This window comes from Symphalangus syndactylus, chromosome 5 (assembly GCF_028878055.3).
Source record: "Symphalangus syndactylus isolate Jambi chromosome 5, NHGRI_mSymSyn1-v2.1_pri, whole genome shotgun sequence".
Taxonomy (NCBI): Eukaryota; Metazoa; Chordata; class Mammalia; order Primates; family Hylobatidae; genus Symphalangus; species Symphalangus syndactylus.
The window spans coordinates 67962156-67988091 of record NC_072427.2 but is presented as its reverse complement, the minus strand read 5'-3'; the positions used below and the strand labels follow the sequence as shown (position 1 = coordinate 67988091).

Sequence of the window (25936 nt, the reverse complement as noted above, 5' to 3'; positions counted from 1 at the left end):
TCCTCTTCTCCTTATCCTTCTCTCCTCTTTCCTCATCTCCTCCTCCTCCTCCTCTCCTCTCCTTCTCCTCCCCTCTTTCGTCTCCTTCTCCTCTCCTCCTCTTAACTCTCCTTCTCCTTCTCTTCTCCTTTCCTTCTCCTCTCCCTCTCCTCTCACTCTTCCTTTCCCTCTCCCTCTTCTCTCCTCTCTTTCTCCTCTGCCTCTCATCTCCCTCTCCCTCTCCTCTCCCCTCTCCTCTTTCCTCTCCGTCTCCTTTCCTCATCTTCTCCTCTCCATCTCCTCTCCTTCTCCTTTCCTCTCCTCTTCTCCTTCTCCTCTCCTTTGCCTCTCCTTCTCCCCTCCCCTCCCCTCCCCTCCCCTCTCCTTCTCCTTCTACCCTCCCCTCCCCTCCCCTCCCCTCCCCTCCCCTCCCCTCCCCTCCCCTCCCCTCCCCTCCCCTCCCCTCTCCTCTCCTCTCCTCTCCTCTCCTCTCCTCTCCTCTCCTCTCCTCTCCTCTCCTCTCCTCTATCCTCTCCTCCCCTCTCTTCTTTTCTTTCCTTTTTAGAGACAGGGTTTTGCTGTGTTGCCCAGGCTAGATGCAGTCGCTATTCGCATCACAGTGCACTACAACCTCAAACTCCTGGACTCAAATGATCCACCTGACTCAGCCTCCTGAATAGCTGAGGCTCCCACTGCATCCAGCAAATTGTCTATTTTCAAACAAGCTTTTGAGTATCTTTAAGCTTCAGAGAATTTTAACCAGCTGGTAATATTATCTACTGTTTGCTTTCCTTTCATTATATGAAGCAAGCCAGATAATCTATCTATCTATCTATCTATCTATCTATCTATCTATCTATCTATCTATCCATCCAATTTTTTTTATCCCTTCCTTCCTATTTTCATTCATTTAAAGTAAGCCTTCTGGGGACTATCATTATAACTTTAAATATGATCTTTATAGCTCTGCTATAACCATTTAGGACAAAAATGTAGCACTATGATATTAAAACTTTTCCAAGTAGAAGAGAATTTCCTAACCATGGAAATAGCTCATGGATCTTTTTTCATTTGTTTCTAACTTTATTTTCTTCTTCAGATTCATACTTAGTTGCCATTGTTTCTCATATCCATGTGGACATTTAAAAATTATTTGCTCTTTTTTTAGAGTAATTTTTTCATAGGGGGTTCATTGAAGAATTTCTGAGCCTTTACATATTTTGAAATGTTTTTGTTTGGGAATTACATTTGATTTTTAGTTTATATGGACATAAAGTCCTTGTTTCACAATTTTTCATCTATAAAGGTATTCGATCTTTTAGCATTCAGTGCTGATGATGAGAAGTCTGATGCTAGTCAGATTCTTTTTAGGAATCATCTTTTCTCTCTGGAAGTACTTGAGATTTTCTCCATACTATTGACATTTGTATAGTTTCTACTGCTGGCCATAAATTAGCATAAAGTAGCTTAAAACGACAGAAATTTTACTGTCTCATAATTAGGAGACTAGGAGTCTGGAATCAAGGGTTCATCAGCACCATGCTCTCTCTGAAGGCTCCAGGGAAGAATTCGTTCCATGCCTTTCTCTTAGCTTCTGGGGTTTGCCGACAATCTTTGGCATTCTTTGGCTTGCAGCTGCATAAACCCAGTCTCTGCCTCCATCTTCACATTGTGTGTGTCCCTCAGGTATTTCTCTGTGTCTCTCCTTCCCTTCTTATAAGGACACCAGTTGAATTGGATTGGGGCCCACCATGATTCAGTATGACCTCAACTTAAGTTGATTACATCTGCAAAGACCCTATTTCCAAATAAGGTCACATTCAGAGGGAGTGATGATTAGTACTTCAACATATACTTTTTGGGGATGCAGTTCAGCCCAAAACAGCATTCTAAAGTTCCACCAGAATACGGCCAGTGTGCTTACTTAATCCTGTTTAACATATTGTGGACCTTTTCAATTTGGAGATGTACATGTGTCTTAAGCTCAAAGAAGTTGTCTTCTATTGTTTTCTTAATAATTTCTTCTCTCACATTGTATCTGCTGTTTCTTTCTGGAACTTATATTTGTTAGATATTTAAATTCCTGGGTTGACCCTCTTTATTTCAAAATCTCTGTTTTATTCTCCTTTTTGATCTTTTATGCTTAATTTTTAGAAGATTCCTTGACTTCCTTTCCAGATTACCAATTGTGTTTCTATCAATTATTTTTCAGCCAATTTTTGACTTGTTTATATATGTAAGGACATTTTAATTTCTAGGATGTCATTCTTCTTTCTGATTTTCTAATTTTTTGGATGCAGTATATACTCAGATTCTCTGAGGACAATAATTAGGATTATTTAAATATTTTTTGCTTTTCCTTGAGTCATCCCTGTTTTCACTAGGATTGGTTATTCTTAATGGTATTGGTTTTCCTTGCAATCCTTGGTGGTGTGTTCGTAATTAGGAAAGTCCGTAATGACTGGCATAGGTTTCCACTGCAGTTTTAAAGGCCTGTTTCCTTCCTAGAATTCTTGTATAAATGACAGGGCTGACCTGGAATTCTGTATGAGAGGTCAAAGGCTGACCAAATGATACACAGGCTTTCCTTTAGGCTGTGTGTGTGTTTGTGTGCGTTCATGCATATGTGCATGTGTGTGTATAGCAGAGGTCAGGCTGAGAACACCAGTAAGTGTTAAGTAAGGAGGGCTTTGCGCAGGAGTTGGAGAATTTAATATATTTCCTCTCTCTGCTGGTGCTGCCTCTTCTCTCTCCCCACATTCTCTCTGTTTTTTTTTTTTAGATGGAGTCTAGCTCTGTCACCAGGCTGCAGTGCAGTGGTGTGCAACCTCTGCCTACTGGTTTCAAGCGATTCTCCTGCCTCAGCTTCCCAAGTAGCTGGGATTACAGGCACGCACCACCACACCCAGCTAATTTTTGTATTTTTAGTAGAAATGGGGTTTCACCATGTTGGCCAGGGTGGTCTTGATCTCCTGACCTCGTGATCCACCTGCCTCAGCCTCCGAAAGTGCTGGGATTATAGGCGTGAGCCAACACGCCCGGCCCACGTTGTACCTCTTATTTGATGGTCTCTGGCATTACTTCAAGCTCCATTTTGCTTCTCTATGAAGTTCTAACACCTGCATTTGGCATTCTGTCCAGTCAGGTATTCTACTTTCTTGAGAGAACATTTCTTCATTTCTCTGACTTTGTCCTCCAGGTAAAAACTGCTTCTGCCAACTGCTATGTCTATGCTAATCAGAGGGAGGAGGGCCTTAGCTTCCCAGCTCTTCAGCTGTTATTCTTTTTTTAATCCGTTGTCATTGATTTAATTTGGATAAAATATAGAAAAATATATCCTTTGTATCTTATCTTTGTCTTTTTTTTTTGCTGTACAAGTTTTTCTTCATGTTTGTGTTATTTCTTTTTTTTAATTATACTTTAGGTTCTAGGGTACATGTGCACAAAGTGCAGGTTTGTTACATATGTATACATGTGCCATGTTGGTGTGCTGCACCCATTAACTTGTCATTTACATTAGGTATATCTCTTAATGCTATCCTTCCCCCCTTCCCCCACCCCTCAACAGGCCCTGGTGTGTGATGTTCCCCTTCCTGTGTCCAAGTGTTCTCATTGTTCAGCTGTTATTCTTTAATGAGTTGCCCCATATCCCTGCCACACTTTGTTTTGGTTGACTGCACACCTGGGAAGACCTTTTCTAACTCTAATCTCTTGTGGGGCAGTTTCTTCTCTTTCTCTGATGGACTAATCCCATCTTCATTTTGCCTTGCAAAAATGCTTGAACATTACTGCTTTCTTTGTGACAAGCATTCTCAATTTTCAGTATTGTTGTGATGTAAACCTGTTAAAATATAAATTTCAGCAGATCTTGGAAAGAGAGCAGATCTTGGGAAGAGAGCAGATCTTGAGAAGAGAGCAGATCTTGGGAAGAGTGCCCTCTTCCAATGCAGATTTTTTACACTCTTCAACTTTTTATTTCTATTCTCAGATGTTTCATCACATACAATTTTGTGTGCACACAAACACTACTTAAATTAATGAATGGAGTGGAAGAATTATATCATGTGTTTAATGTCTGCTTTCTTACTTATGTTGGCATCTGGGAAGGTACAAATATGCTGGTTGTTATACAGTGTTTTTCTGTATTGATGCTGTATAAAGTACATTTCAAGCATGAATCATTAAGAAATCCAAATAAGTTCTTGAATGTTTCATGAACCCGCTTTACTAATTGGTCTTAAGAATTGAAATACATTCAGGTTAGAAGCTTTTACAGTTATATAAAACAAGTTAATGGCAGAGTTTAAAGATTTAATATTTTTTCTTTTATGTTTATAAGATTGTATGGATAATGTGTAAGAAACTTTAGCCAAATTAAGAGGGAAATATTTTAAATCTTTCTTTTTCAGCAAAAAATCGTGGAATTGCCATTCCAGTGGATTTGGACAGCCAAGTTAATACTCTTTTCATGAAGAGCCATTCAAATATGGTGCAGAGAGCAGCAATGGGTTGGAGACTATCAGCTCGCTCTGGGCCACGCTTTAAGGAAGCTCTTGGAGGGCCTGCTTGGGATTACAGAAATATTATTGAAAAGTTACAGGTACATGAGAGCATGAAATAGCATTAATATTTTCTAAATTATGTTTTTTAAAAATATGTAGTCACATAAATAAAATATGGTTAAAAATTTCAAGTTCTATTTGGGGACCAGGCCTTGTTTTACAACTCTCTACTACCACTGCTCTTTTTAAACATATAGCTTCCATATGTTGGGAGTTATTTTTTAATGAGTGTATATTAATAACTGTGTTTTGATAGTGTAGTAGTGAATAGTGGGTCTTAATATCAAAATAATGATCATAATACCAATGATAACACTGGTAAATCAACTAAATATTCATAATCTTGCTTCAACTTATGTTTCAGTATTCCCTTCTAATCCTTTGGTCAGAATGATGCAAGCACCTTGCTCCCAAATTACTTGTATAGTATCTCACTTTTGATTTTGGCCTGGAAATTGTATTAGTTTACCAGGGCTGCTGTTGCATAATGTCACAGACTTGGTGGCTTAAACAACAGAAATTTATTTTCTCATAGTTTTGGAGGCTAGAAGTCCAAGATCAAGGTATCAGCAGGTATGCTTTCTCCTGAGGCTTCTCTCCTGGGCTTGCACATGGCAGACTTCCTGCTGTGTCCTCTAGGCTCTTTCCTCTGTGTTTGCACATGTCCGTGTCCTAATCCCTTCTTCTTATAAGGATAACAGTTATGTTGGATTAGGGTCCGCTCATATGAACTCATTTTATCTTAATTACACTTTTGAAAGCCCTAGCTCTAAATACAGTCACATTCTGAGGTACTGTGAGTTAGGCCTTCAACATATGAAATTTGGGGGACTTATGATTCAGCTCATAACAGACATCTTCCCATTCACCATTCACATAATTAGTAGAATATTGCATGGAGTTGAACTGGGATATAGTTTGAAGAAGTTTTTTTTCTACGAAATGGCCACGACATTAACTGAAATAAATATTATGAGAGGTCACATGTAGATGAGTGTTATAAGGGATTAGAAGGACAAGTTAGGTTCAGAGAGTATGAGAAACCTAAATGGTGTGAGACGTTAAAAATTTGGGGGAAAATGCCATTATGAGTGGTTCTTGATTTGTAGGACAGGGTTATCTAAAAGAGACTAGAGGAAGAGGGACTAGTGAGAAGTTACTTAAGGTCTAAGCCAGGTGGTGATATGGAGGAAATGAAGAAATAGGTGTTGCAGATAATAATGAAGGCAGGGTCGGCAGACCTGGAGGCTCTTAGATGGAAGTAGAGACGGGGCATGAGAGGAGTTTAAGAGGCCCTGATGATTACAGACTAGGTAGTATTATTAAGACTGTTTATTGTAAGAGTAGAGGAGAAGAGAACGCAATAGGAGGGCAATGGAAAATGCAGTGAACTAGGGTAGCAGGCTACTGAGAATATTGGAAGTTAAGTCTATATTTGAAGATAATAGTTGGAGCAAGGATAGTAGTTGGTATTGCTAAAAGAGAAAATACAGTGATAGGAAAAAAAAAAAAAAAGAACACCCTATGAGAGGCTAAGAGTAGCAGAATGGCCACATAAAGAGTGAAAGAAAAAAAAAGCGGGTCAGAAAGGAGGAGGGTCAGGAGAGCAAAGGGAGTGGAACATTTTAGAGGAGAGGTATATAGTACTGTCAACCAGCACAGAGAGAGTGTGCCTTAAACTTCTTTTAGTAAACTTCTTTTAATAGATTGATATCTGTTAAGTAAGTATTTATTTAGTGAAAATTCTATACTAGCCACTGTGTGAAGTGCTAAAGAGAGAGCCATGGGGTCATGCTCTTCTGGGACATGCATTCTAACTCGTTAAATAAATGATAAATTGTTGGATAATTAAAACTGCAATGAATAAAATAGAGCAGAGTAACAGAATGGTGGAGAATTACTGGGAGAGTGACCCTGTAATTGTGAAGTTCCTCTCTGCCAGAGTAACAGTTGTGTTGAGATCTGAATAATGAAGATGAATAAATCTATTCCAAGATTTAGGTTCAGATAGTTTTATGAGAAGGAAATAGGAAATGCAAAGGTGCTTAGGCAGGAGTGAGGTTGATGGGTTTGAAGATCCAGGAAAAGCCCACTGGAGCAGGAGTTTAGTGAGTGAAGGAAGAAAATATTATGAGATAAGGGGCCAAATCATGTAGAGACTTATATGGTGCTATGGCTGTGCCCTGAGTGTTTGTGTCCTCCCCTACCCCAAATTCATATGCTGAAATTCTAAACCCCAAGGTGATAGTATTAGGAGGTGATGTCTTCTGGGAGTTGAGATTAGAGTCCCTATAAATAGGCCCATTCAAGCTCATTCAGCCCTTCCACCATGTGAGGACACAGCAAGAGAGGCACCCCCTGTGAACCAGGAAGTGCATCCTCACCAGACAACAAATCTGCTGGTGCCTGATCTTGGACTTCCCATCCTCCAGAACTATGAGAAATAATTTCTGTTGTTTATAAGCTACTCAGTTTATGGTATTTTGTTATAGCAGCCTGAACAGATTAAGGCACATATTAAGGCATTTTAATTGTATTCTATGTGTGATGACAAGTCATTGAAGATTTTCAGCAGAGGAGAGGCTGACCTGGTTTACTTTTTAAAAGATCACTGCGAATTCTGAGTGTATTATAAGATCCAGACATGGAAGCAGTGAGTCTAGTTAGGTAGCATTAATTCAGGCAAAAGGTGATGGTAGCTTGGCTTAAGGAGGTAACAATAGTAATGCAGAGAAGTATATTAATTTTGTATGTATTTAGTTGTAGAACTAATAGAACTTGGTGGATGAATCAATGTGTTGTAGGATAATGGAAAGAAGAATCAAGGATGACTGTGGTTTTGATATGATATGATTGTGTTATTTACTAAGATAGGAAGTAATGGGAGAGAAGGAAGTTGGGGCTGAGTTGAGATTAGGAGTTCTATTTGGGGAATTTTAAAGTTGAGATGCCTATTTAGATACCTAAGTGAGTGTGTCAACTAGGCTGTTGGATAAATGAGTCTGAAGTGGTTAAGAAAGATGTCCATGCTAGAAATATAAATGTGGGAGTTCCAACATGTAGATGATATTAAAACCATAGAATTGGATGAGATTTCTCAGAAGAAAGTGTAGATATCAAAGAGAAAAGGAGCAGGAGCTATCAAGAGTTGATGAAGAAATAGTAAGGACATAGGTGGAAAATAAAGTGTGGTGTCATAGAAGTCAAGAGCAGAAAGTGTTTCAAAGAGCAGAAACCAGTGTGTAAAATGCTTAGGAGTGATTAAGATGAAGACAGGCAGGTAAACCACTGAGTTTGGGTGATGATCACAGCTAACTGGTGCTCAATAATAAAGATTACTAGCATTTATATGGAATAAGTGGCCAGTATGTGTTAGAGGATGCACTTACCTTTAATCCTTGCAGCAAACTCACATGGTTGTTAGTATCATTATCCTAAGCTTTCAAGTGGGGAAACAATGACTCAGGGAGGTTGCATAGTTGCCTCATGACCAAAATAAGAGTTAAAGACAAAATTCACATCATAGCAGCCTGAGTGCTATTTGTTTAGTAGATGAAACAAAGAAGAGGTAATCTAAACAACAGGGACATTTATTTAAATATTGTCATATTTGATAAACATGCTCTCCCCACTTTTATATAATATCTAGTTTTCCTTTTTATGCTATTTCCCGTTAGTCTCTTTTAATTGTTTTTGGACATTTCTCAGAAAGCTTATTTAGAGTGGTTGAAGTAGAAATGATCATTTTTGCAAGAAGAGAAAGAGTTAAAACATGAATTAACATAATTCATAAGAAATCAAGAGGGTGACATCCCCATCTGTGCTTCTGTAGCTAAGAGTGACAATAAGCAATTGGCAGTGTTCTGCTTAATAAAAATATGCCATAGCTATGGGTGAATAAATTGTTCCTTTATGTAAGAAGTTAGTTTTTTTTTCTTCTAACGTAGTTTAAAAATAAAATGGGGATGCTTTAACCATTAAAGAATGTTTAGGAAATTATGATTACCTGCAGTTCATTTTAGAAACATATCAGTTAAGATGCTTTCAGCTTTAATTAACAACATTCAACTAAATGTGACTTAAATAATAAAGACCATGTCATTTCACATAGCAAGAAACCTGGAGCTGTGGCTCTCCTTGAGTTTGCTAATTGTAGGCCTGGGCCCCTAAAACCAAAGGTCTATAGGCATTCAGCTTAATGCTGGTCTCCCAGGGTCACACGAGGGCTATCTCAGATTTTGGATTCACACCCTCAAGCTGTCTTGAGAGCAGTAGGTGGTTTTGCAAGAACCTCCCCACACACCACACGTACCCTGCTCTCTCAGCTGACTTCACCTGATGTCTCATTGACTGTGACTGTGACACATAATCATACTTAGACAGATTGCTAGAGGCGGAAATGGGATAACCATGCCTGGCTTAGAGTAATCAACCTTGACCCTAAGCTGAAGGGGCTCATCCCCTGAGAATGTTGTTGCCTGACTCAAATGACATTGAGATTCTGTTAGCAAGGAAGAGGGTAAAGAAAGGCTGTTGGGTAGGTGACCAATAGGGTCTCTCAAAAAATGTAATTTGAAATTCTGTTGAATGTCATTGAACCCATTATAGTACTAATATTGCTTCAAATAATATTTCAGTGACTTTCCCCATTGGATGAAATGATTCATTCTGAATGACCAATGACAGATGGGAATTTTTTTTTTTTTTTCAATTTGAGACAGGGTTTCGCTCTGTCACTCAGGCTGGAGTTCAATGGCGCTATCTTGCGTCATTGCAAACCTCTGCCTCCCAGGCTCAGATGATTCTCCCACCTCAGGCTCCTAAGTAGCTGGGACCACAGGCGCATGCCACCATGCCTGGCTGATTTTTGTATTTTTAGTAGAGACAGGGTTTCACCATGTTGACCAGGCTGGTCCCCAAATCCTGGCCCCATGCAATCCATCTGCCTTGGCCTCCCAAAGTGCTGGGATTACATGCGTGAGGCGCTGCACCTGGCTGGAAATCTTTTTTTTTTTTTTTAGCTGTTCCCTGGGTATGCCTCTAATTTATTGCAATGTAATGAGTACCTGTCATGTGTCCATTATAATCCTAGGCACTGCAGGGCACATACAGTGGCTTAACTGACTTTTCCTCTTACAGGTCTGTATCCTTAGAAATCTTATAGCTACCTGTCTCCCCTTATCTTGTAAATGAAAACACACACACACACACACACACACACACACACACACACACACACAGAGACCCAGGCAGTATTCATATATAAAACTAGACTGTAATTATGGCACAGACATTTGGTGCTATGGAAATAGAGGGGGCATCTATAAAATTCCCATTAGTATTCTTAGGCTTGTCTTATCTTCGAAAGATCAAATCTGACTTACGTCTTCATGTGGGTTCTCTTGTGTTTCATTCCCTAGGATGTCGTGGCCTCCCTGGAGCACCAGTTTAGCCCAATGATGCAGGCTGAATTCTCAGTGTTGGTTGATGTATTGTACAGTCCAGAACTGCTGTTCCCTGAGGGAAGCGATGCAAGAATAAGATGTGGCGCTTTCATGTCGAAGTAAGTGGATCCAATCTGAGGTTCTGCTAGTGTCGTCAAACTGAGATGGCCTCTAACATTTCCACTTTATACTTCACTGATATAAAATGACAGTCTGCAAAGTATGTGAAAGGTCTAAAATCCATGTTAAAATATACTGCCAGAGTAATTAAATTGAGTCATTTGAAATTTTATTTTGGTGAAGGTCAAGTTATCATATTTTACTAAATTGACTGAAAATAAAGTGTGTCATTATGGGGCACAAAGTATCATGCAAAATAATATTTTGGTCCTAATTCCTTTCCATAATGATATGGTGTGACCTTTTAAAAAATTCTTGTTTAAAGTCACTTATTTTCATTAACATAGGGAGAAAGGAAAAAGAGCTAGCTTTTATTGAGGTCTTACTATTGTCATATGTCTTTAACTATTATTTTATCTAATCTGCATAAACACCCAGAGACTGGGAGGTCAGCCTGATTCAGAGAGGAGATTGCTGAGGACCAGGTGTGCTTCAGGTGCAGGGTTAGTAAGACTCAGACCCAGCACGTGGCCCTGCTGCCTGGATGATCCTCATCTGCAGCTCTTTTGTTTACTGATGTTTCTCAGCATTTGTGATACTGCAGATCTATTATAGCTGATATGTTTACCCTAGAGTATCTTCATCTTAATGGTAAGTGAAAAATTCTCAAGGGAGATGTGCAAGGATAAGCAGTTGTGAGAAAAAGCATAACTAGTTCCAGAAAGAAGAGACTTGTCTTTATGTGGAGGGCACGTTATTGAGGGGGATCCGCAGTTCGTCACATGTAGACCCTAGATGGCCAGTCAGAAAGAGGGTGCTTGGTCTTTCTGGGAAGAGTATCTGGATGAAGAGTCAGTGAGATGAACTTGCCAAGCCCGTTGACCATGACCCATCCCAGCTAATTCCTTTGTGGTAGAGGGTATTGCCGAAAGAGATCTGGAAACTTCTTCTATCAACTGTGATGTATCGAGGCAGAGATTGAAGGACTAGGGCACAGAAGAAGTGTGTTCCTTTCTTTCACCATTTAAGCTGGGACCTTGGGAGTGAAAACAAGGTATGGGATGAGAAAAACTGACTACAGGGATCATGTTGAGGAATAGGTGGGGTTTTTATACTATGGCCAGAATCAGGTATTTTTGGCTTTAGACTCATTGTGTCTTAGGGAGATTGGGAAGAATGTATTTGTCCGGACACCTGCCAGTCTTGTGAGTAAGGATTTTAAAGTGAAGAGGCCCTGAGTGTGCAACTGATGACTGCTGAGAACATTAGAAAGAAAATTTTAAGTGGAGATATTGCCTAGTAATTCACTATAAAAATAGGGTGTTGAGCACAGTTCACTGTTCAGATGATGGGTATGTTGAAAGCCCAGACTTCACCACTACACATACATGCATGTGAGAACTCTGCACCTGTACCCATTACAGATCTAAACATAAGAACTAAATGAAAAAAAAAGCAAAGATAATAGGATCTTTGATAAATACCCTTCACCTCCTATAAATACATGTCAGTGTATGGAATATGGGTTAAAAGTTAGGCGATAAACCTGTTAAGTTCAGTAAATTAACATAATACAATAGCTATATCCCCGAGATATGACAGCCTGGAACAGGGGTTGGCAAGCTCTGGCCCTCAGGCTAAATTGGTCCTGCTACTCATTTCTGTAAATAAAGCTTTACTGAAATATAGTGGTGCTCATTCATTTCTGGATTGTCTGTGGCTGCTTTCATGCCACTGTGGCAGAATCAGCTAGTTGCCACAGAGACTGTGTACCCCACAAAGCCTAAAATATTTACTGTCTGATCCTTTAGAGAAAAGGTTTCCTGACTCCTTGTCGAGAACTAGGGTGCCAATATGGTAGCTAGTAGCCACACATGGTTATTTAAATTATAGTTTAAATGAATTAAAATGAAATAAAAATCCACTTCCTCAGTCATATTTGCAACATTTCAAGTGCTCAGTAGCCACATGTGGCTAATGGCTACCAAATTTGGCAGCACAAATATGGAACATGTGTATTATTGCAGAGAGTTCTGTTAGACAGCACTGGTCTAGAACTTGGAGATATTGGTCTATGAGAAAGTGATAATGAAGTAACTCATGATATCAAGTAAATATGGAGCTGTGCTACAGATGGAGACAAGCTTGTGGCACCATTAGGTAACCTGAAAGGAGAGAAGCAGAAGTGATATGCTAATAGGAATACATTGCAGATCCTACACCCACATGAAGGAAAATGATGTGTTTACATGAGTGGTTCTGGAAGGGATTTTTGAGCTATTGCAATTGTTTTACAGCCAGAGCCTCAGGATTGCCTGTTTTCTGCCTTACTGCTCACCCTACCACTTCCCCAACTCTGTGAAGAACTAACGGTTTCCTTTGTAAGAATATCTTACAAAATTAAAATCCAACTTTATGAATAGCTTTGCCAGGGGTCTTTTTTTTGAGACGGAGTCTCGCTCTGTCACCCAGGCTGGAGTGCAGTGGCGCAATCTCGGCTCACTGCAAGCTCTGCCTCCCGGGTTCATGCCATTCTCCTGCCTCAGCCTCCCGAGTAGCTGAGACTACAGGCACCCGCCATCACGCCCAGCTAATTTTTTGTGTTTTTTTAGAGATAGGGTTTCACCGTGTTAGCCAGGATGGTCTCGATCTCCTGACCTCATGATCCGCCCACGTCGACCTCCCAAAGTGCTGGGATTACAGGCGTGAGCTACCATGCCCGGCTGCCAGGGGTCTTGCATTGCTGTGCATGCCGTCCTGGTAAAGCTTAGCTGGAGAGTATAAATTTAGGGCCAAGCCCTAAGTAGGGCCTCCTACTTTCTCAAATGAATCTAATTCTTGGAATCTGTTGACTCAGATGAGTCTGCAGGAGAATATGAGGATAGACCCCAGGACAGGGGTCTACTTAACACATAGAGTGAAAGAGAAGAGAATAGGCCAGTGATACTGTTAACCTTTAAGGCGGCTGATTAGAGTTCATTCAAATCAACACCTGCTCCTCTCTTGTGAAGGAGAATCTCAGTGTTTTTCAAACCGTGGGGTGTGATCCATTTATAGATTTTTAAACTGACTTAGGTAGATGCAACCCTAATTTAAAAAATGAATTAGAGAAGACACAAATTATCAGAGTGCATCTCATAGTGAGGGTGACATTTGTGTGAGTTTATACACACACTCCCACACAGGTACTTCTTTACCGGGTTGTTTTGTGAAATGTATTTCTTACTTTGATCATAGAAAAAATATTTGAAAGTCACCGACCTAACTCAACCAAACATTATGTGGCCTATGAATACCTTTTATAAATCTGTAACAAGTGGTCATTCAACCTTATGGTTGATATTTTCAATACGGTTAATGAATTAAATCCTTTAAGGAAGAGTTAAAGAAAATGGAAATACTTAGCCTGAGAGAGCAAAAAACAAAATCAAAAGAAATTTATCATGTCCACCAAAACTATTTTCACATATTTAAAGACTATTATGTGAATGTATATACCTACTATGTATCCACAAACATTAAAAATTAAAAAAAAAACTATTGTGTGAAAGAAAGAATCAAATAATAGAAGTTTTAGAAAGGCAGGCTTCACTTTCCTTGCCAGGAGAACTTTTGAAATTCTTCTGCCTGCTAGGCCTGACTGCATGGATATAACACCTTTTCTAGACTCAACATGTCTAAAAGGACATCAGTGTTACTTTCATTGTGTGTTTGCTACTTCTTCACCATGGAACAGTGTCATTTTAAACTGTCACTATTGAGCTGGGTGTGGTGGCTCACACTTCTAATCCCAGCACTTTGGGAGACTGAAGCAGGGGGATCCCTTGAGTTTGAAACCAGCCTGGACCACAAAGCAAGACTCTATCTCTGCAAAAAGTAAAAAAAATTAGCCAGGCATGGTGGCGTATACCTGTGGTCCCAGCTACTCAGGATGCCGAGGTGGGAGGATAGCTTGAGCCCAGGTGGTCTAGGCTGCAATGAGCTGTGATCACATCACTGCACTCCAGCCTGGGTGACAGAGACCCTGTCTTATTAAATAAATTTGAAAAATTTAAAAAAACTGATCACCATCTACACATTAGCCTAGCCTATACATTTCAGGGGTCTCTGATCTGCCCTGCTTTCTCTTCCACTTCCTACATGTCCTCATTTACAAGTCTCTGCTGTGGGTCTTCTCTGTTGCTTCCTACATCCTCACCCAAACTCTGCCACTGCTCTCTCGCCTTGCTCTGTCTCCTCTGCTTCATCTTTCCCGCTGCCATAATTGGTCTCTTTCTCTTGGGAAGAGGCATTCAGGTCCTTTAGAACAGTGGTTCCCTATTTTCTCTAGAAAACATTCCAGACTCTTGAGGTTAATATCCAGTCCCTTCTTTCCAAACCACATCTCTTACACTTTCCTCTTCCAGGTCTTTAAGTGTCAGCGGGCAATTGGCATGCTTCTCATTTCCTGGACATGCCGGCCAGGTTTCTGCCTCTGTCCTGTGTTCATATCATTCCCTTTGCAGGGATGTCTTCTCTCTCGAGCCTTCCTTGCCAGGTGAAATCTTCATTAGTTGCGTGCTATCTCTTCACTGAAACCTTCTCTGATCAGCCCTAGGTAATTCCCCCCAGCAGAATGAAGTGGTTTCATGTCTGGTTCACAGCATTTGCCAATGCCTTTGTTGTGGCACTTGCTCATTCAGGGGGCTGTGTGCAGCCTAGCATGTGTGGGGACTCCGCATAAGACCCCTGAGACTCAGGAGATCAATGACCTGAGTCCTGTCACCACAGAGTCATTCTTAAGAATTTTGGCTCTGAGATCAGATGGACCTGAATGCATTTGCAGGTCTCACCACTTAACAATTTAGGTAACCAGAGGCCAGTTGCTATATCTCCCTGGGCGTCTGTTCGGTCATGAGCAAAATTAGTCTGAACCTGTCTCATAGGCTTGGTGTGAGGATAAATTGGGAGAGTCCCTGGGAAGCCCTTACACTTGACCCTGACACCTGATAAGCACTTGGTAGCCATTAACCAGTGAAAGTTCACTTTTTACCCAGGGTTATATCCCATGGTACTCATGTTATGTCACTGAAATTGGATCATTTGAGGAAGACATCTTACAGGGTCATTTTGAGGATCAGCTTTTTAACAACATGAGCTATATATGCTATATATGTAGCTATATAAGCTAAACTCTGATAATGAACATTTTATTTGATTTTAAGTTCTTGGGGATGGTGATCCTGAAACTCTTCTCCTAACAGAGCACCAGTGCACAGTGTACCACTTGATGAAAATTGATTGGAGTTTTTGCTCAAATTATACCCAAACTAGTAAATGGTTAGACTGTCTTGATGTCACTTTTGTTTTGTTTTGTTTTGTGCTCTTAATACAAAAACTGCTTGTTCCTACCAAACCCCGGCAGTGAAAAATATATTATTATGAACAGAAACTGGAAAGCAGCCTGTTATATTAAGGTTGCAGAGTTGTATGCAGCCACTGCTACTGTATGCTTAATGTAATACAGTATATAAAAATAATATAGTGTAACATAATAAAATGTAATATAATATAAATATTTATATTTCTCTAATAAATTTGTTGTAGTTCATATATTGGGGTGAGAATATTAGTATTTCATTGTTTCTCAGAGTATTGTATCCCACTAAAAGAATGTCACCTCAGTAAGTTTGAGAAGCCCTGAGATATTTTGTTGTAAAACAAAAATAATGTGTTGTAATACAAAATTTATAAGCTGAAGTGTAATCTTCAAACTTTTGAAAACATGTACCTTGTTTACTTCCTATTCTCAAATAATTGTGTGATTTTTTTTCCCCATGGCCTTTGATGTTTGTATATAGCTTGAAGAGAAATCACTGTCTTTCTAAGGGTTTCATGTTTTGCTTTAAGGTTGATTAATCATACAAAGAAACTAATGGAGAAAGAAGAAAAACTGTGCATTAAAATTCTTCAGACATTACGAGAAATGTTAGAGAAGAAAGACAGCTTTGTGGAAGAGGTATTTTTTTAAAAAACTTTATTATTTAAAAATAAAGTAGGATTTCCACAATACTGTAACCTATGAATTACAATAGCCTATTACGTGATTACTTGCATTATATCTTAATGGTGCATGTACTTAGATGAATTACATAATTTGAGTTTTTATGATATTCATCTCTCATGCCTTGTTTTAAATTGGGAAATAACTAAAATTAGAGTGGCCTAGATATTTGTTTTATTATATTCTTATATTATATTCTTGGATCTGTGTTTTTTTCTCTTATGGCTTTAGTGGACCAAATGACCTTTTTAAACAATGAGTAACTGAGATGCATTATTTAGATTTTGTGTAAAGTTCTGCCACATATTGAGAATGTCTATGCATTTTGGCATATGTTGATTTTTTTATTATAAATGTATGTGTTATTTTTTATAATATGCTGGCAAGTATTATAAAATAATACTATTTTAGTAAGTGGAATAGTCAGGTTCTATTCTTAACTATATTAACTTGAGATTCACAAATGATTTTCAGGGAAATATCAACCTATAGATAATAATTGTCAGTCTGTTATTAAAAATGACAGCTCAGGTGCTCATTAAAAGATAGCTAGCAGCATGTTTGATACCCAAGGTGATACACTTAAATGTAAAATATAAATCTAGAGAATTTTTTTTAGCTAGCTGTCTGTACTTTTATGTTAGATATTAAACAAAATTTGTACCATGTTCCTCAATAACTTTTTGGTCTGTTTTGGTAAATATTAATCATCTGATATTTTAAAACTGGAAGGATTTTATTTATTACTTTATGTATATGCTAAATTCCAGAAAGACTGTAGTGGTTGGGTTTTTTAAAATGCATTCCCATCTTAGAAAAAAATGCAATGGAAACTTAGATATTAATAGAAAGAGCATTGCTTCAAAATATTCCACGTGAATCAGTGTTTTTTTCAGTAATCAAAATGCCTTCTACTTTGCATTAGTTCTCTGCATCACTTAAATTATATTTGGAAAACAAATGATCAAAATAAAGGTGGTCAATGCAATTTTAGCAAATGTTTCTCTAAGATAGGACTCAAAAACATGCTTTTATATTTAAAAAATGATAAAGAGAATTCCTTGGGACTTATTGTTGTCTTTCTCTTAAAATATTGCTGTAGATTGTGTGATATTGACTGAGGTACCAGATTCTGAAGTAGAAAAATGAGGTCAATATACTTTTCTGGCAGAGGACGAGGTTCACAATCAAAGTGACTTGTACTTAACAGGAGGTACATGGCAAGTCTTCCATTTTTATGTAACAGATTTTTATTGAATTACTCCAAAGGAAAATCGGAAAGAAATCAGGTTAAATTTTTACTTTGGCTAGTCAAGAGTATTTTTGTGTGTCTCCCAAACCACTCTAAAATAAATCACTTGTTTTCTCCTTTCCATTCCCACTACTATCACTAGTTTAGGCTTTTATTATCTCCCGTCGAGAAAATTCCAGGAGTGCAGTTTCCTGAGACAGAACTGCTCCCTTGGGCGGAGGCAGGGCTGCTGTTTTCCTAACTCCAAGGGTCCCCATTTGTGCAAGATGTGATGTAAAGTACACCCCCAGCACACAGCCCTCACGGAAGAGTTGAGATGGGAAAGGCTAATTGCAAGTTCTTCATTCAGTCACCCAACACACATGTTGTGAGCAAACTATTAAATGGTGATTATTGTGCCTGAGAACTGGGGATACTGAGATGAATGACACAGCTTGCCAAGGGCCATGAATGGGTACATGTGATGTGATTTGACTGAGGTTACACAGCAAGAGCTAGAACCAAAGTTTAAATTGGAACTCCTTCCTCTCTGTTTAATCTTCTTACTCCTTTGATCATAGCCAAGTTTTACAAATTTTTTGCATTGCTATTAAGAAAGGTTAGTATACTTTGTCTAGCAGGTTTATGGCTCCAAATTTTAACACATAGGCAGACAGAATATAAGACAGAATAACATCCAAAATAGGTAAAGATTCAGATAAACTTCTCAGAAAATAGTAAAGATGGGGGAAATGAAGTCATTTAACTAAGAAAGAAAGACCTAATTTCATTTTTTTATGGCTGAATAAAATTCCATTGCACATATATCCATCACATTTTCTTTACCCATTCATCTGTTGAGGGACATGTGGGTTGATTCCATGTCTTTGCTGTGGTGAATAATGTTGCAGTAAACATGTGAGTGCAGGTATCCCTTTGATATGTGGATTTCTTTTCCTTGGATAAATACTCAGTAGTGGGATTGCTGAATCCAATGGTAATTCTGTTTTTCGTTTTTTGAGAAATCTCTGTACTGTTTTTCATAGTGGCTCTACTAGTTTACATTCCCACCAGCAAGGTTTGAGTTTCCTTTTCTCCGCATCCTCACCAATGTCTGTTTTTTTTTTTTTTTGGCTTTTTAATAATAGCCATTCTGGCTGGGGAAAGATAATATCCTGTTGTCATTTTGAGTTGCATTTCTCTGATGATTAGTCATGTTGAGGAGTTTTTCATATGCTTGTTGGCCATTTCTCCGTCTTCCTTTGAGAAATATCTAGTCATGTCTTTTGCCCACTTTCTAATGAGGTTATTTGCTTTTGTCCTGTTGAGTTGTTTGAGTTTCTTATATATTTTGGTTACTAGTCTCCTGTCAGATAAATAATTTGCAAATATTTTCTCCCATTCAACAGGTTGTCTCTTCACTCTGTTGAGTGTTTCCTCTGCGGTGCAGAAGCTTTTTAGTTTAAGATAGTCCCATTTGTCTACTTTTGTTTCTGTTGCCTGTGCTTTTCAGATCTTAGTCATAAATTCTTTGCCTAGACCAATGTCCAGGAGAGTTTTCCCTAGGTTTTCTTCCAGTATTTTTATCGTTTCAAGTTTTATATTTAAGTCTTTAATCCATTTTGAGTTGATTTTTGTATATGGTGAGGGATAGGGATCCAGTTGCTTCTGCATGTGACTGTCCAATTTTCCCAGTGTCATTTATTGGAGAAAGTGTTCTTTCCCCAGTGTAAGTTCTTATCTGCTTTGTTGAAGATCAGTTGGCTGTAAATATATGGCTTTGTTCCTGGATTCTTCATTCTGTTCCATTGGTCTGTGTGTCTATTTTTATACAAATACTGTGCTGCTTTGGTTAGTATAGTGTAGCCCTGCAATATATTATAAGTTAGATAATATGATGCCTCCAGCTTTGTTCTTTTTGCTCAGGATTGCTTTGGCTATTCCAACTCTTTTTTGGTTCCATATGAATTTTAGGATTCTTCCAAAAGAATATGATATCATGTCATTTGCAGCAACGTGGATGCTGCATGGAACTGAAGGTCATTATCTTAAGTGAAATAAGCCAGGTACAAAAAGACAAATACTGCGTGTTCTCACTTATATGTGGGAGCTAATACATTTGATCATATGAAGGTAAGAGAGTGGAAAGATAGATAACAGAGACTGGGAAGGGTGGGAGTGTGAGAATGAAGGGAACTGGCTTAAAGGGTACAAACATACTGTATGACAGAAGGAATAAATTCAGCGTTCGATAGCAGAGTAGGGTGACTATACTTAACAAAATATATTGTACTTGAGTGATGGACACATCACATACACTGACTTGATCACTACACATTTATATACATGTAACAAAATGTCTCATTTATCCTATAAACTTATAAAAACAAAAAAAAAGAAGGGAAAAACCTAACAAAAAGCATACATATCTTATTTCTTAATTATCTTGTTTCTTAATTTTCACATTTACTAAGGACAGAATAAAAAATTATAGCTAAAGCAATTCTAGTTCTTAGACAACTTTTTAATTTTAAGTGTTTTGAAATGAGAAGTATTTCTATCAGTGGAAGCAGAAGACATCTCATCCCCTTCTCAGGAAATCTTAAAGAAAAGCCTATTGGATCTAGAAGGATTCAAACAACCAGTTTGGGAATGAGTCAGGACTCCATGAACTCTATATTTTTCCATTGGTCCTCCTGAAACAGCTGGTGCTCAGTGATCCATGCTAGTGGAGGGGAGCTAAATGGCTCACTCATCTGGGTGAAATGGCATTGGATAACAGATTCAAAAAGTAGCCAAAGACACTATTGTACAACTAATGGTGGGCTCTAATAACAAACCCTAATTATCAGTAGTGGGATAAGGGGGTGGCTTTGTTTCCATAATTGTATTTTTTCCTACTGACCGAAAACTTTGTGGTGTGTAAAACCACACAAATTTATTATCTTACAGTTTTGAAAGTCAAAAGCTTAAAATCGAGGTGTGAGCAGTAGTGTGTTTCTTCTGGAGACTCTAGGGGAGAGTTCATTTCCTTGCCTTTTCTGGATTCTGGAGGCCACCTGCATTCCTTGGCTCGCGGCCCCATCCCCTATCTTTAAAGCCAGTAGTGTAGTACCTTTCAATCTCCACTCCCTATTCCCCCCACTTCCCACAATTGTCACATCTCCTCCTACTCTGATGCTCCTGCCTCCTTCCTATAAGAACACCTGTGATTACATTGGAACCACCTGAATAATCTGGTATAATTTTCCCATCTCAAGAGCCTTAACTCAAATCACACCTGCCAAATCCCTTTTGGCATGTGAGGTAACATGTTTACAGGTTCTGGTGACTAGGAAAGGGATCATGAGGCCATGTGCATCTTTGGGGAGGGCCATTATTCTGCCTATCACAATGACTCTTTTATTGACAGTGAGAAATAACATCTAGAATGTAGATGTAGTATTTACTTGTGGCTGATTAATATTACTATGTAGGGCAATTTAAATGCAAATGAATAGAACAAAAATGCTTGGACTGTATAGCACTTTACTGTTTTCAAAATATTTTAGAATATTTTGCTACCTTTCAACAATTCTAACGTGTACACAGAACAGGCAGTGTTACCTCCACATTGCAAATGTGAAAAGAGAGACTCAGAAAAGTGAATTGCATTAAGTCACATAGGTTACCTAATACCTGTCCTGTAATGCCTAACCAGCTGGATTTCGACTGTGTATTGAAGCATTCCCAAGAGATTTATCAGAATTAAATCAAAACAGAAAACTCAAACCAGGGTTTTTCACACGAGCTATTCTAATATTACATTTGAGACTCCACTTATTTGAATTTAAAATGTCAACTTAAAAGAAAATTACTATTTTTATTTCCTTGGTTCCTGACACCAGAAGTGGTGTGTGTGTGTGTCTATGTGTGAAACTGGTAAAAATTTAAAAATAGGGCAATGAAGCATAAATTTGCTTCATGGTTGAACCAAAGTCCTTTAAATCAATTCCCAACCCTGGGATTCTAAATTTCCTGAGTTTGTTAGCCTTCTCTGTATGATGTATTAAGGAATTACGTTAAGGATATTTAATGTAACTAAATGCAACTAGATTTTACCTACTGGTCAATTATTTATTAAAAGCTTATAATTTAGAATACCCTTGAGTACAATTTCTAAATTCATTATACTTAGGGATATTCTTCCTTGACCCATGTTTCTTAGTTTGTGCCTCAGACACTGAGAAATAAGATGTGGGTGGGCAACATCTTAAAGATTCTTGAAAGAATAAAGGAAAATTTAATTTTCTGTGATGTGTGCCTATCTGTGAAATCATCTAGGGATCATATAGTTAGTTAAGTTATAGTATTTTTAATGGTAGGATAAAATGTGAAAATTTTTTATAGAAAGTCTTTAAGGAGAAAATCACCTGAATTTTAGAAAAATTCCCCCTTAAAATGCTGTTTAGGTGACTGTGATAGAAAAGCAAGAGTTTACAAAGGATATAACTAACAACCCTAACAAGTCTGAGAGCTTAGTATTCCTTTGGGGTTGGCATATTTAGAAGGCTTTTTAAAGGTAACAACAGCAGGCATATTTATTTGTACTTTAAAAAATATGTATGTTGGAATATTGGGGGAGGGAAAGAGAAGAGAAGGAATGCTTCAAAATGGCTGGAGGGCAGTGTTGATTTCTCTTTTTCTTTGAGACACAGTCTTGCTCTGTCACCCAGGCTGGAGTGCAGTGATGCTATCTTGGCTCACTGCGATCTCCACCTCCTGGGTTCCAGTGATTCTCCTGCCTCAGCCTTCTGAGTAGCTGGGATTACAGGCGCCTGCCACCTAGCTAATTTTTGTATTTTTAGTAGAAACAGGGTTTCACCATCTTGGTCAGGCTGGTCTTGAACTCCTGACCTCAAGCAATCCACCTGCTTCAGCCTCCCAAAGTGCTGTGAGCTACCGTGCCCAGCCTGAGGGCAATGTGATTTCTAAAATTCTCTATCCTTAAAGCCATTTTGTTCTACTCTTATTTCCATGACACTCTCTCTCGCTCTCCCTCTCTCTCCTCTCTCTCTCTTCCCCTCTCTCTGTCACACACACACATAAACACACACAATATCTGATAGTATGTGTGTGCTGTTGAAGAGAGTAGCTTTATTACAGTACTGTGCCTTCGTTCTGTGTATTTAAAGATAATTTAGAGGTCCAAATCTGTGTAGTGGTGATTTGGTAATGGAGACAGAAAGAGCTTACGTGGATTTGATAAAGGTGGGCTGATGAAGTTGGAGCAGGCAATAAGGACTGCACTCAGAGGAATGGTTTGGTTTGGTTTGAAGGATTTTGGGGGTCAATTTCCCACATCTTGTACTCTTTAGCATACATTTTCATTAAGATTTATAGAGCATTACAAATTATTTCTCTCATAAAAAGGGAAAAACATATATAAATCATGAAAGTAGAGATGTCTGTCAACTCCAATCCTAAGTATATAAAATTCATAGCTTCTGTACTTTAGAATTGGAGAAGAGAATGAGCACTGAAAATATTCATGGATCGCCTGTGGAATTGGTAATTTACAGTTACTCTCTTTACATTCCAGTCAAAGAAGTTGACCTATTTAGAATGACAGTCACAATTTCCCCGTGACTGTATTCCTATCTATTAATGTTACACTGACATATATGTAATCTATAGGGCAACAAAGATGTTTTTATAGTAAAGTTCAATATTCTTAAAATGATCAGATTTAAAATACCATCTATCGTCGGAATATAGTTGCAAAGATATTGAGAGCTGCAATAGCTATGGTACAGTTTTAAGCAATGGCTTTAAGGATTAATAGCTAGCATTTATTAAGAGCTTACTGTATGACATTGTTATTATCAGGCAGTACTATCAGACACTGTTCCTAATCATTGATATATGTTATCTTATTTATTCTTCAACCCTATGTCATAGTTTTATTATCTCCGTTTTACTGGTTAGGAAACTGAGGTATAGAAAGTTTAAGGTCACACATCTTAGGAGAAGGAGACCTGGGATTCCACCCTAAACAGTTGGGCTTCTGAGCTCACACACTTAATTGGCATGTTAGATCCAAACAGGTTATAGGACTTATAATCACAACTCATTTATTTTCTCAGTTACAAAACTAAATAACATGAAAAGTTCTTCAATTTTATTCTTGATAAAATTTGCCTAAGTGTGTACTGGAAAGCATAATCCATTTATTCAGTGAGCTGCCCAGGAAAGGCTTGACACCCACCTTGTGATCATGGTCTGAGTTGTTATTAACTAGAATATTAGTTATAAAAGTTCTAAACAATATTTTGTAAGATGACTACTTGAGATAGCCCCTTGTTGAAGTGTGGCATTCAACAAATGGCATAGCATCTAATTGAGAGCTGTGATCTTTACAAATGCCCAGGTGGGGTAGGTGATATTTAGACATTGAACAGTGATAGCAGACAATGGATTCTTGATTTGAAAGTTGGTATCTGGAGTGATATGGAATAAAGATCTTTAACAAATGATGCCAGAATTATTTTTAAGATTTCCTCTTTTTTTTTTAACTCTAAAATATACTGACTCCTGAGTTAACAAGAAATTTAGTCTTATCCTCAGGAGGGAAAAATATTGTAACTAATCTTTTATTTCTAATTTTGAGAAGTCGCAAAAAGAATGTCATAATTATACCAAGCAACTTAACTCCTACATGGAATATGCATGTGTCAGTCCCAGCAATAATTGCATTGTTGCAAATTTGTAAATTGTATCAAGCTCCTCTTATTGTAACAATCTGTACAGAATCATTCACCTCTATGCATATACTCATTTCAGTTTCTAGCAGGCAAATAAATGAATTTAAATAGAAATGCTACATAGACTGCATTGTAGCTTAAGAATTGGATAATAACCGTTTTGCTGAGAGAAGTACATTTTTGTTTTCGTATCAGCTGTATTTTATAGTATTTCTTGTTAAATACATTTTAGAAGTGAGTACATTTGTAATATAAGTGCTCCAATGTTGTTTTAAATCAAATATTGGTGATGCTGCAACTGTGTACCATCTTAGTCATTCCCAGGTATATTGTGGTCGTGTGCACCTGCATGTGTTATTTTATTTTTTTTGAGGTGGAGTTTCACTCTTGTCACCCAGGCTGGAGTGCAATGGCACGATCTCAGCTCACTGCAACCTCCGCCTCCCGGGTTCAAGTGATTCTCCTGTCTCAGCCTCCTGAGTAGCTGGAATTACAGGCGCCTGCCACCATGTCCAGCTAATTTCTTTTTTTATTTTAAGTAGAGACGGGGTTTCACCATGTTGATCAGGCTAGTCTCGAACTCCTGACCTAAGGTGATCCACCGGCCTCGGCCTCCCAAAGTGCTGGGATTATAGGTTTGAGCCACCACGCCCAGCCGTGTTATGTTTTAACACATGTGCTATGTCACTAAATGGTTGGAAATGTGAAAATGAGTTGATGTGTTCTTATAATAAGAAATCTGCTTTAGTATATATTATTAGCATGCTCTTCCACTTTGGAATTTTTATTTTATATTTTCACTTAGGCAAAAATACTTTCAGCCATTAAAGTGGGTATAAAAGCAACAGTTGCTTTTAGAAATTTACTCTTTTCAGTTGCTGGGCTGGTTTGGTCACTTGTTAGACTATAAAAGTGATAAATTTACTGGATGAATTATAGTCATTTTAACCTCATTATTACAAAAAAATTACAAAGTTCTTAACTGTGCCTCACATTTACTTTACTCTTTCAAAATCTCACATAATAGCACTCATTGCTTCAAGGGTTTTTGAGATATGCTACCACTCTTTAGAGATCTATGGCTAAAAAGTCATATTGAAAATATTGCCTGTACTCAGAAGGTAACCACCATTCATTGCCTCCAGTAAATATAGGACATTTGGTAGCTAATGATGGTAGGTGAAAAATGGCATTGTGATTAAAAAGCAAACCTGGATAACATTTAAAAAAAAAGAAGAGAATAAGGAACTAAGAGGAGAATCACTAAAATCAATGTATTATTAAGTTATCGTGTTCATCATTTCCACCTAAATCTAACCTAAAACCTCTTCCATGAAGTATTTCCCATTTAGTTTAATTCCATATCATTCTAATTTGTAATCATTTCAGCACTTATAAAATTATATTTGTCTTATTAGTGTAGACCTTTTCATATCATGCCTTATGAAGGTTTTCTTTGGTGTATGTACTGCCATTTTAAATAAGTTAGAAACTCCTTGGGGATAGGTCTGATGCATAACGTAGGGTGAAGGAATGCCTAAAAGGCATTTCAGTGCTGAGATTCTAGGAGGGTAGAGTACTGGATTTCTCTCCAGTTCCAGCCCACCCTCCACAAAATGCTATGCTATTTGAAGGCAGAGACTGTTGATCTTATTCACTGAAGTATTTCTGTATCTAGAATTGTGCCCTGCACTTAGTTGCTGCTCAATAAATGTTTGCAGACGGACAGACTGACATATAGTAGATGTAAATGTTACCAGCTCTCTGCCATGCAGCACACTGACCTTCCCTAGTCCTATCCAAGAAGTAGATTC

General features: G+C 38.2%; 1 protein-coding gene across 3 annotated transcripts in view; it reads left to right on the top strand.

Moving 5' to 3' along the window:
• Positions 1-25936, top strand: part of ITPR2 (inositol 1,4,5-trisphosphate receptor type 2) — a 506561-nt gene that overhangs the window by 272438 nt on the left and 208187 nt on the right. For all 3 annotated transcript variants that reach the window (XM_055280315.2, XM_055280317.2, XM_055280318.2), the window contains exons 35-37: positions 4389-4579; positions 9962-10104; positions 15995-16103. In XM_055280315.2, the coding sequence (XP_055136290.2) occupies positions 4389-4579; positions 9962-10104; positions 15995-16103 (443 nt within the window). The remainder of the gene's footprint in view (positions 1-4388; positions 4580-9961; positions 10105-15994; positions 16104-25936) is intronic.